The 12,594-nt window shown below is 38.6% G+C and overlaps 1 protein-coding gene and 1 long non-coding RNA gene across 2 annotated transcripts; both read right to left on the bottom strand.

The window, feature by feature from the left end:
• Nucleotides 1–316: 316 nt before the first annotated feature.
• On the bottom strand, nucleotides 317–1,902 carry LOC117295952. The gene is made up of 3 exons (XR_004519702.1): nucleotides 1,630–1,902; nucleotides 818–930; nucleotides 317–357 (listed from the first exon to the last, which is right to left on the bottom strand). It is a non-coding gene; the product is annotated as an uncharacterized LOC117295952 (long non-coding RNA).
• Nucleotides 1,903–2,755: 853 nt separating this feature from the next.
• LOC117295879 lies at nucleotides 2,756–10,443 on the bottom strand. Its single transcript, XM_033778664.1, has 3 exons — nucleotides 10,378–10,443; nucleotides 5,443–6,156; nucleotides 2,756–3,487 (listed from the first exon to the last, which is right to left on the bottom strand). The coding sequence occupies exons 2-3, from the start codon at nucleotides 6,148–6,150 to the stop codon at nucleotides 3,302–3,304; spliced, it is 894 nt and encodes a 297-aa protein (XP_033634555.1). The 5' UTR covers nucleotides 6,151–6,156; nucleotides 10,378–10,443; the 3' UTR covers nucleotides 2,756–3,301.
• Between the last annotated feature and the right edge of the window lie 2,151 nt (nucleotides 10,444–12,594).

Below are 12,594 nucleotides of genomic sequence, written 5' to 3'. Positions count from 1 at the left end.
TTTGCGGGTCATAGGTGCATACTTGGTTTATACCAGGCATTCTACGCTTACAAAGTAAGCGCAGAAATTTAGCGTTTGGACGTAAGCAGAGAACGGTGATCATAAGCGCAGAATTTGGTGGTGAACAGATCCATGAAACTGGGCACAGGTCATTCTTTATTCAAACAAAGTTGAACCCACTACCTTTGAACCCCCACCCCCCCCCCCCCAAAAAAAAGCTGCTGCATCCTTTTCCGGCTGGTGAAGGTTGATGTCAATGACACGGGGGTTACACATCAGCTGCGGATGGAGTTGTTTTCATGTCTTGTCACCCTGCTGACAATGAACAAGTGCATTGTGCATGCATTCTTTGCGTATCTGTTTAATGAAAAATAAAAAACAAAACCAAATAATCGTTATGTGGGATTTCTTGAAAATTTTCAAGGCAGAAATACAATCTCGGAAGGTTAGAAGTAACACCACAGACTGACAATCTCTCTTTGAGTTGGCGTAGTTTTGAAAAGAACCTTACAGAAGTTAACGCAAAACCAGAACAAAAGGAGTCCACATGCAACAAAACCAAGGGGGCAGGTTTTCTTTATGTCTGATAGAAAACATGACCTCCAACCACCCCCCCTCCCCCAGATCTACACCTAGTACAAAACTGTTCAGGTACAGATCGGGGTGGGGGGGGGGGGTTCTTGCGATTCAACACCCCATCCCCCCCCCCCCCCCCCCCCCTCCACCGTGAACAGTTTTCAAAGGGGCAGCTGAAAAACTAAAAATGAAGAAATCATCTGATCCTCTGAAAATTTGCTTGCATAGGCCTACTACTTACCTAAAGTGCTATTGAGAATCTTAGGTCTCCATTTCTAGTTCTGGCTAGCATGTCTCCGTCCTGCATTGTCTTCGTCCTGCATTCTCATTGTAGTGTAGAGCTGCGAGTTATTTCTGTACAAAAAAATATAAAAACAAAAAATAAATAAATAAATTAAAAAACTAGTGCTGAAAAAGAACTGGCCTTATTTTACAAATGCAAATATAGTAAACACTCCATGTAATTAACCAATAAACACAGCTATAGGAAAACTTCACACTAAACTTCTCTGGAATTGGTAATTCCTGAATTAGGAGAGAAAAAAATCTGAATGACCATGGATGGGAGTTTGAACATATTTTTGAGCTGTGCCTTAAAAAAAAAAGCGAACAATTCTTAGGCAGCTTTGGCAAAAACAATGTCCAGCAATCCAGTATAGACCAATATAAATACATGTCGGCGAGGCCAATAAACTGTTAACTGTAACAATCAACTTTTTAAATGGATTAATATAGTGTTCACACATGGTTGAGCATGAACATGCCAGAAAGTGTAAACCAGGGCATAAACATGCCAAAAGCACTTGGGTGGCTACATGGATTCATCACTCAACAGAGTCAATACACTATGTAGCTATTTTATGGTAGTCGGGTCAGATTCAGAGCATGCACATCGTGTCATTTGACAACAAGATGATTGTTCCTTGCATGAAAAGGGTAGAGATTGTTTACTATTTTTCTTATTACAAATACATGTGCATGTATTAGGCCTGAATTAATAATGGAGATAGTTTCTCAGTAGTAGATTTTTAAAAATTATTAACAAGTACTTACCAGGCTTTTCTCCCTCTCTTTTCTGTAATGCCACTTCATTCTTTTGCTGTTCCACGGCCACTTGCGACCAGGGCCACGGCAGAGGGACCCCGTCGACGTCGTACTCGTAGCAGTCACAAGCAGCACTGGCTGGGGCCTGGTGGTAGAAGATCCCCCTGAATTCTCTCGATGTTTAGAGGTTTAAATTTCGGAATCGATCCAGGCTTCTTACACAAACTTTGAAACTTCTAGTGCATCCACAAACAACCAAATAGTCGGCAGTATTTATAGCTGATACACGAGAAACAAAAAGCTTCGTAGCACACACGCACGCCTGTAGTGTGGATGAAAACGCATACACAACACACGGAGTAACATGGCGTAATCTTTGTTTACTCTCGTTGCTTCATGGGTGTGACGTCACCATTTTTTGACCGCGTTCATGACGTCCGCTGGTTTACAAATCCGCTTGGATTTCAGTGTTGGTTTAATAGCCGGGAACCAGTACAGGGCGGGAAATTTCAAAATCGAAGAATCGAGGTCAAATTTTTTCGGTCAAATTGTAGCAAAATTATTTGGAGAAAAACATGACCACAACAATGAATTGATAGCTGAACACAAAATAAACAAGTTCTGATAGTGATTTTAATGTAGGAGTACCGTTATAGTCCATGTTTAAAGGCACTGCAGTCGATTTCACGAAACACTATGATTAATCCTATCTCGAGTTAGGACAAGTAGTTCGTCCTAACTTAAGATGGGTTCAATGCGTCCTAACGTCTTCGCATACGGAACTGAACTCGTCCTAAGTCCTAAGATTATTCCTAAGTTAGAAAGAGTTTGGTGAAATCGACGGCTGGACACCTTTGATAATTGACAAACAACAGTCTTCTCACTTGGTGTATTTCAACATATGCATAAAGTAACAGACCTGTGAACATTTGAACTCAATTGGTCGTCGATTTTGCTAGAGAATTATAAAAGAAAAAACACCCTTGTCGCACAATTTGTGTTCTCTCAGATGCTTGAGATCGAGAGCTTAGTTGAGGTCTCGAATTCAATTCAAATATTTTAGTGAGAAACTTCTTTTTTCTCAAAAACTATGTTACTTCAGCGAAAGAGCCGTTTCTTACAATAGTTTATACTATCAACAGCTCTTCATTGCTCGAAATAAGTTTTTATGCAAGCAATTATTTTGAGTAATTACCAAAAGTGTCTAGTGCCCTAAGAAACAGTTCAACAAACAGGGGAACCACCAATGTCATATTTTGAATTTGTGTTATGTTTTATCCTCTAGGTAAAAAGAGTCTGCCATTTCCCTTTCTGCGAAAGTTGACTAGCAATAAAACATTGAATTGAAAACTAATTAAGCCATCCCAAGTGAACAATCAATAGTTTAGTTGAATTTGCACCTACATACTATACTACGTTACTAAACATACACTTTATTATCAGGCTAACGACCATGCAGTGACTTATACAGTGAAAACAAAAGGGCAGTACATGAACTTGGCATGATATCTTTGTGAATACCCTAGTTTTATTTCCACAATTGTTGTTTTCCCATAATTATTCCTACCTCAGCCGACCTCAGCCGACAAGTGTTTCTACACTCTAAAAACTCCCGGGTTGTTACTGAACCTAGACTTCGGGTCCCTTTGTGATTGACCTCTATGCTGACCGGAAAGTGATTTTAAAACAATATCTGTCCAATACAACAGTACACTTTGATATATCTCTCCACCACCTGTGATTGGTCAAAACTGATGACCGCTGCACGTACGAGACGGGTGTGGTGCGTGCACTGACAGCTTGATACGAAGTTACAATGAGTCTGCGCACACCTTTCCATTAGGATCCATTGCGTGGCATCAGCGATCTAAAAAGCAATCAAACCAATACCAAACTCTCATCATTTCGTAAATCTGCAGGTTTCTTTGACTGACATGAAAGGGACACACCGGCTTCGTTTGGGCTATTTGGGCTACAAAAAAAAACACTAAAACGTGACTCCGATAAAAGTGTTCCAGGAATGAAAACGACCGGTTCCTAAAAATCAATCATCGAACTTGCCGTTTTTGAGCATTTAGAAAAAAGTTCACGTGATGTATCCGAATCAAAAAGGGCTGAACTCCTCGGAGATTGGGAGGGGTTGGAAGTCAGACATAAAGTCATGTTTGTCGTTGTTGACATACACGGCGTGGGGTCTGCGCTCGCTTAGTTAGGTCCCGGAAAGTGCAATGTAGTGCTCTGTGTTGCAATCTTAAAGGCATTGGACACTATTGGTATTTACTCAAAATAATTGTAAGCATAAAAACTTACTATATAGGTAGTAAGCAATGGAGAGCTGTTGATAGTATAGATTATATAACTGACATACAGATCCTTGTCATTTTATTGGTGGAACTTATTTCACGTGACATTCACTATTACTCCCATCCGCACCGGCGATCAAAAATACCTATTCGCCCATGGGGAATAGCAATTCCCATTCAACAGTTAGGATCATCCTTGTTCCCAATGTTTTTGAGCAGTACAGCGCCGCCGTGCCGCTGCTAAAACAAAGGAGCGCCTGTGCAAAAGGTTGTGATCCGATTTGTGCATTGTTGCCGCTACGCGGCGCTATATGATTTTTGGTTGTTAGTAATTTGTGTGATTTTTTATAATGTTATACTTTTAAAATACATCAAATGACAAGGATATATATGTCAGTTATATAAAACAAATATTGAGTGGCTTTAATTCGTGGAATGGAAGGAATATTATCGCTCGGTAAAATTTTGACTGTTCCATTTTACTCGGCTTCGCCTCGTGAAATGGAACGGTCCAAATTTTACCTTGCGATAATATTCTTCCCATTCCACTCTTAGCCAATCAATATTTGTATACCATTGTCCGTATCGGCTCCTTCTGAAGTAACGTAGTTTTTAAAAAAGAAGTAATTTCTCACTAAAATATTTGAATTGATTTGAGGTCTCGAAATCAAGCATCTGAAAGCACACAACTTGTGCATCAAGGGTGTTTTTCTTCCATTTTCTTCTCGCAACTTTGACGACCAATTGAGTTCAAATTTCACAGCTTTAATATTTTATGTAAATGTTGAGATACACCACGGGACAAGACTGGTCTTTGACAATTACCAGCCCGTCCAGTGCCTTTAAGCCAATTTGAGGCATAATTGATGAGGAAAAAAAGGAAAAGCCTTTCTTTGAGCCCACGCGCCTTGGTGTTAAATAAATAAATGATGTTTTGCTGTTGTTTGATTAAAACAAATCCCATATTCACTGATTTGGGGTTGAAGAACTGTACTGAACGATGAGAACCTTCCTGGGTCCTTTAAACACACTTACACCTTACGAATATCATGCCAATCACCCCGATCTCAAAAAAATCAAGTCGGGGTATGATCGCCGTCAAAATCAAGCAATTTGGCAAATTGACGACTCCGCCCAACTTTACTGATTTTATGTAACAAGTGTTTCTGACTAGCTCTCACTACGATTACTGACGTAAACACCAAAACAAATGCCGACCAAGCGGTTTTCTACTTAGAAATGGTTGCTGATGGTGCTGCTCTTTTATTACGACCACCGCAGAGATCTAACCACGATGTTACCACGCTGCTTGTGCGATAATGGCGTTCCCACCACGACTTTGCCCCGCTCATTGTTGGCTACGACCCGGCTACGAAGCGGCGTCTATGTGTGAACAGGTGTTAGTGGGGTACGGTCAGGTGGTGATATAAATGATATTGCACCAAGAGAACATCACAAATGCCGTCAGCCATGAACTTGCCTGAAGGTTTATAGAGCACCACGCTTTGAGGAAACTTACCTGTATAACTTGAATAAGCTCATCGTCATCGGTAAGAGCCAAAACCAGTGCATCCCATAGCTCTTCTCTCGGGCAGACATTGACGCTAGAGCTACGCTTCTCTCGATGATGAGGTGGGATAGTTGTAGATGGTATGGGTGGCGTTCGATCGGGATCGTGGAAATAGTTCCCATAGCGGGATAAGATTTTAGATTTCTGTTCCGAATTGAGCGTGACGATTGGAGTGTGCAGAATAGTGCTTGACGCTTGCAGAAGTTTATCCGCATCACGCCAGGTATTTATGAATGGTGTCTTGCAGAAAGCCTCTCGTTTTTGCGACCAGCTAAGCTCAATTACCTCCTGTGTTTTGATGTACGGCAAACAATCAGTCAGGCTACATGAATTTTCATTGCTGTTGGTTTGCTGTTCCTCTGATGACTCCGGGGGAGTCCTGCTTATGTACCGACGAGAAGACAGCATAGCACTAATGTCTTCGTTGCCTGTACTACCGCTCATCCCACTCATGCTACTAAAATAGGCACCGCCACACATGCTGCTGGTACTGCCACTGCTGCTTGTAAACTGTCGTCCACCGTGAAGTCTTACACTGCTCCGCATTGAGCTCCTCCCGCTACTGCTTCGGTACCATGAGCTGTGTCCGCCGCAGAGAGCGTGTTTTATGATCATCATGAAAATGAGAACATTGAGAACCGTCAGGTGCTTCTTCATTTTGAGCTGGAAGAAATTGATAAAAACTACGAATTCATGTAATAATAATAATGTAATAATATCGAAGTCTTATATAGCGCACGTATCAACAAGGTACTCAAGGCGCTGAGTATATACAACATTTCAGAAAGATAGGTTATTGCAGTGATGAATTCTGAGACCCAATTATGTAGCACCTTATAAGGGTTTACCAAGGTGCTAGCGCATTAAGCAGCCACAACAAGGAACACCGGGGCGAACCCCTTCTCTTTTCGATAAGTGCACTGGGTTCTTTTACATGCGTTACACAACACATGGGACCAACGGCTTTACGTCCCATCCAAAGGATGTAATCAAACCCTCTTTAACAACTGAGTTCAAAACACTACGAATCCAAATTTGTTTGTAAACTATTGATAGCTTTGTACAGTTGTTACGTCACATGTCATTAAACTGGCTGTGCTTGATTTACACTCAGCGGGCATTATCCTGTGTCTTGGATTGCATGATTTACAGAATTGCTGAGAGAAATAGTTGTCATTCACTAGTCTTAATACATCACAAATAAGTAATACATCAACTTCCTGCCATAAGATATTACGCAAATGTACCAGGCACTTTAAGGGCACCTGTCAACCCAGCAGAAGGTCGATTAACATTACCAACTAGGTTGTTTACATTCTCATGTCACAAATCACTCCTCGCTTTTGCTATTTCTTTCACATACCGAATTGATTTTCCATCAATATAAAACACCTGTTAATATCACCGAACCCAAACTTTCCATTAAAAATTGTCTTCCAAACATCTAACAGAATGATCTAATTTTGTTTTGCGATATTGCACGTTATTTGGACCGGTAAATAATTATAACCTACAAGTCATAAGGAATATCAATACAAACATTGTCCCAGTTGGTTCAAAAGTCTTCCTATATTTGAAATCTTATTTTTAATGTTATCGATACGGTAAAGTGATCAAGTAATGATCGCTGTGGCGAAAAGAAATAAACTTGTTATTCAAATCGCAAAACGGATACGGGAGCTATATATAGTATGACACTATGCTGGATTTCCTCTAAAGTTCCATATGAATGATAATATGAATAAATCGTTATGAAGTTATTGTCATCCATGCGCACACAGCTGGATTTATAAACCAGATGTAGAGTTTGCATAAGGAGGAACTGAAGGTGATCAAACCGCTTCCGATGCGCCTCATTAATCGCTCATTCTGCTAATTTTATTTTAATGAAAAAAAAAACTGTTTTCACTGTACCTGATCATCAGTGTACACTTGGATGGGTACTTCTCGGCGGAATAGACGGCATGAAAGATCATCATGTCTCGTTCAGACACACAAATCATAATGATTTATTGATAGGTTTGGACAACTTATAATGTTGTCCTTCCCTCACACCCACCCATCCCTCGTTCAAAAAACGTAATCAAACATCAACATGAGAACTGCAATTACTAAAACCCATATCTTTTACATCGATTGTTAATCTAGATTGGGTTATCATTGTGGTAGGCCTAACCATAGTTTAAAGTGTTTCAAGAACAATCCAGAACAAAATATTTAGGTGTGATTCCAAATTACAAATTCTAGAACCTTTCATGAATTGTATTCATTACTTTAGTTTCGACGTTCTACAATAATTACGTTCATCAAATGTCGAGACAAATATAAGCGTATATAATCTGAACATCAAAAACATGACGTCTTATGTGGAGTTGGTGCAAAAATAAACAGTGAACAAAGTTATATCAACTCGAAAAATGGGAAAATATGTCTACAAGTTTACCAATGTATAACATCTACATGTTGTTATTGTTCATGTAAAGGCGTAATATCCTAATTAAAAGAGCGTTTTGTGGAGTGAAGTGAAGGAGAACCTTTGTGGGTGGCGTTTCTAATTATTAAAGATCAAACTCCGCAGGAATATTTGAGTCATCGCCTTGTCAATCTGCAACTTAGACATTTACATGACGTAAAACGACTTAAACATACGTTCCTCTCTAGACTAATTTATCAAAGAAAAAGCAAACGATGCTGTATTAAGTTGCTGTCCAGAAGTGTTATAATAATTAGCATTTCAATCAATCAAAGGACAGACACTGACAACAGATCGTGCTGAGAGATTTGACCGAGTATTAGTTTAACGAGTTTAGAACATTCTTGTACTTGGTTGTAACTTAAGCCACTGGATATAAGGATCTGAGCATCACAACAAGTTTCAGATGTAAGCATGACGTCTCCATTTTAATAACTGATTTACAAAATAATTGACAACCATGTTTGTAGAACAATTTTGTCAAACCGAAACTTATTATTTTTAATATGAAAGTAACGAGTAGGATCACTCCCAAGTTTGTATAAAAAGAAATATTATAAATAAAGCCAGTTTAAAAAAAAAAGAGACTGTTTTTAACTTCCTTATTTTATAAAGTCGAAAAAGAAGTCTGCTTGAAAATGTATGGGTGTTTCGTGTATACCCGTCTTCTTCTATCTGGGCACAAGATAGGAAACGAGACCATGGGCCCCTGTATAATTTGCCATCCGTGTTGATATTGTTTCGTATTGTAATTGTATGCAAATCAAACAAATACCTTGAAATAAAACATTAAATAAGTGGATTCGAATGTCGTATTTTATGCTGTGTGAGTGTTTCATAAAATCATCAAGTTGTATCATTAGGTCTAACACATTATATGTATCTCTCCTTCATACCTTCTCTGAAGTCGATTGTTTTGTGACGAAAATGAATTGGGAGTTATGAGATTGACACACGCTGAAATGTACGTCTTCTAGGCACAAGATGGACAATAGGCCCTACATAATTTGCCCTCCGTTTTGATATTGTTTCACATTGTATGAAAATCAAACAATGATATTTTGAAATAAAATATTAAACTATCGTGGATTCAAAGTGACTATTACAATTGCATCAACTCGTCGATTGTGTAAAAAAATATAATATTTTTTCTCCAAAATAACCATGTCATCAGTTTTAAACTGACAACATCACAGCTGTATACGAACGAGCTATTAGATTCGCTCTGTTTATATCATGGCAGGAGATTGGGTAAAAAATCTTTAATAAAGGACTGAAAAGACCGCCATCCTATGAATTGAGATCATATATACTATAATTGCATGGACCTAAAGTTGTTCTGATGTTGCGAATCGAAACATAAATGAGTGTGAGTAACTTGAGAGTTTTGAGCGTGACTGTGTTGCAGAACCAGTTTAATATTGATAAATGCAACTCAACAACTGGGGTGTTTAAATTGGTAGCACATGGGAGTTGTTAATACCGAAAAGAGAATCAAAAAGAACATTGAAAGGTGTTCCAATAACACCAATGTTGTTGTTTGTGCAGAAATGTGTGCTATTTTAACACCCTTTGATGTAAATGTTGATCTGTTATAATAAATGTGACAACACCCAATGTCACTGTTAACTATAACCTCCCCAGTTTTGCAATGTGTAACACTTTTGGACATGTCTTCACTTTTAAAAACTCTTCTATTTGATCGTTTCGTTCGTTACTTTCTTACATATAACTTAAAGACAGTGGACACTATTGGTAAATGCAAAGACCAGTCTTCTCACTTGGTGTATCTCGACATATGCATAAAATAACAAACCTGTGCAAATTTGAGCTCAATCGGTCGTCGAAGTTGTGAGATAATAATGAAAGAAAAAACACCCTTGTCACACGAAGTTGCGTGCGTATAGATGGTTGATTTCGAGACCCTCAATTTCTAAATCTGACGTCTCGGAATCAAATTCGTGGAAAATTACTTCTTTCTCGGAAATTATGTCACTTCAGAGGGAGCCGTTTCTCACAATGTTTTATACCATCAACCTCTCCCCATTACTCGTCACCAAGTAAAGTTTTATGCTAATAATTATTTTGATTAATAGTGTCCACTGCCTTTAACTGCGCTTTGACACTGTTTCAAAGTGATACAGTCAAATATATTACAATACAGAATAAAAACTCGAGCAGAATTAGCATTATGGTTTAAAAAAGACACAACAGTTAACAAAAAAAGCAAAATGAAAAAAGTTTGAATAACAAACACGTATTGTTTCTTTAACTTGAATTATTGTTTAATCTTGTTTGCTTTTAAGCAAATTTACCAACTAATTTCCAGTAGCATAATGGTACAAGGCAATCACACTAAATATAGGAAAACAGACAAAATAAAATGAAAAGCAGACACAAATTCTACTCACCTTGTATGGATTCTCAAACAAATCAAATGTTTTATCAGAGATTTTGCTGATGACGTCTTCTACAAGAAGTTCCTATAAGAGATATGAGCTGGCCAATTCACTGCAAATAAACATATAGCGTAGGCCCTATGCTTCACCTACCAAGGTCACGTGGTAGGGCGCAATCCTATGACGTCAGATTCTCAGACGCAACAATGAAGCTACAGCAGGTGTTTTCATCAAGCCTATTTAAATTAGGCTCCAATGCAAACAGCATCCGTCAATTTGTTTTAAATATTTTGATAACTTTTCTGATTTTTGTTGATTTTCTTTTGCTCATTAGTTCAAGACACTGGACAATATTGGTCATTGTCAAAGACCAGTCTTCTTACCCGGTGTATCTCAATAAATGTACAAAATAACAAACCTTTGGAAATGTTAACACAATTGGTCGTTGAATTTGCAAGATAACAATAGCAGAAAAACACCCTTGTCGCACGAAGTTGTGTGCTTTCAGATGCTTGATTTCGGAACCTCGAAATCTATAATTCCGAGGTCTCGCAATCAAATTCAAATATTTTAGTGAAAAATAACTTCTTTCTCAAAAATGGCGTTACTCCAGAGGAAGCCGTTTCTCATAATGTTCTATACTATCACAGTGACTATCAAAATCTCTCCATTGGTCGCTAACGAGTAAGTTTTTATGGTAACAATTATTTTGGGCAATAACCAACAGTTTCCGGTGCTTATAAAGGGGAAAATTTCAATGCATCTCTTAAAATTTTAGCTCTTGAAATATTTAGCACTTGTCTACAAAACACAATTAGGTTGGAGGTAAGACTGGATTCCCAGAAGTCTCAATGAACAAGCTGGTTATGTTAGCAGAACTATTAACACTGATCGATGATTGGTGTTTAACAGACGATTTTGTTCTCTCTCCACCAGTCGGATGGGGCCCCTTTCAATTGAATGTTTCGCTAGTTTTCACAATGCCAACAGTGTACAAGTTTTTCTCAAGATATTGGACTCCAGGTACCTCAGGCGTTGAGGTCTTCGCACAGAACTGGTCCGGAATAACGCCTTACTAAAATTTAGTTCCCCCAGTAGTCCTAATGTTCCGAGTGTCTTAAGTCACATCTCCATGTTTAAAGGGAAGGGGACACTCGTTTTCTCGTGGTGGGGGGGGGGCTTCCAACGCCTTGGGTTAAAGATCTCACCACTACAGCTAGCTGGTCAATCTGCCCATAAACATGGTAGAAATTAACACTCATTGCTTGGGTCTCTATAACTCAACGGACTCGTCTGTGCAATCAAGCTAGATTTCTCAATCATACAATTCTTCATACACTAATTTCAAATTGTGTCTTTCTGGACAGATTATACGTGCATCCCTATTGGCTTAGCTTCCCAAACATTTGATGATATCAAGAACCAGATTCTGCACGAAGCTTTCGCTGCAAAGTTGAAGGGGAAAATCAATGCGTACCTATACAAAGGGAATTCTTTGCTTGGATGACAAGTTTACATTTCCCTATTGTTCCTCCCAGTAATTGATGACATTGTTGCGGTCTTTCGGAGTTCACATTTTAAAGTCTAAATGCAATTCAGATAGTGTTATTACTGCGACCGCAGCCTCAACAAACCAACCCTCAATGAAGTGTAGAAAACAATCCCGTCGACTCTCTAATAGTGCAACAAACTGTGACGAGTGCAAGAAAAGCTCTACATAAACCTCCTTCACACAAGCAACGTTTGACACTGGTACACCAAGGTCATTGTCGACCAAGGTCATTGTCGACCAAGGCCATAATATTCAAGTCGATCAAGGCCATAATAAGTGGAAGTTTTCATCGAACGAGTTTGGAAGGGCCTAAGGTGCCATTTGTTCATTGAAGTTAAAGCAGTAATGAAATGGAATTCTTCCTATTTTCGATAACGTCTTAAAGAATTACCAAAGCCCAGATCTTCTGACTCTATGAAATGTACAAAATAAAACTAATAAATAAAATTAAGGGCGAAGAGAGCCTTGTTAATTATCGTTGTTTGAGATAAATGTTAACACACCTCAATGTTAGGTTGATTTCAAACAGTGAAGAATCATATTAAATTTGTCTGGAATGAAAGGAAAACAGAAACAGAAATGAGTTTGTTGCTCAACAAGTTTAAGTCAGTACTTGTATTCTCCAGTCATCCACAGAATGACAAATGTTACAACAAAGAGTTAACAAATAACAATAT

Source organism: Asterias rubens, chromosome 10, assembly GCF_902459465.1.
Source record: "Asterias rubens chromosome 10, eAstRub1.3, whole genome shotgun sequence".
NCBI classification, from domain to species: Eukaryota; Metazoa; Echinodermata; class Asteroidea; order Forcipulatida; family Asteriidae; genus Asterias; species Asterias rubens.
The sequence above is the reverse complement of the archived record's forward strand: the minus strand, read 5'-3'. Positions and strand labels throughout refer to the sequence as shown.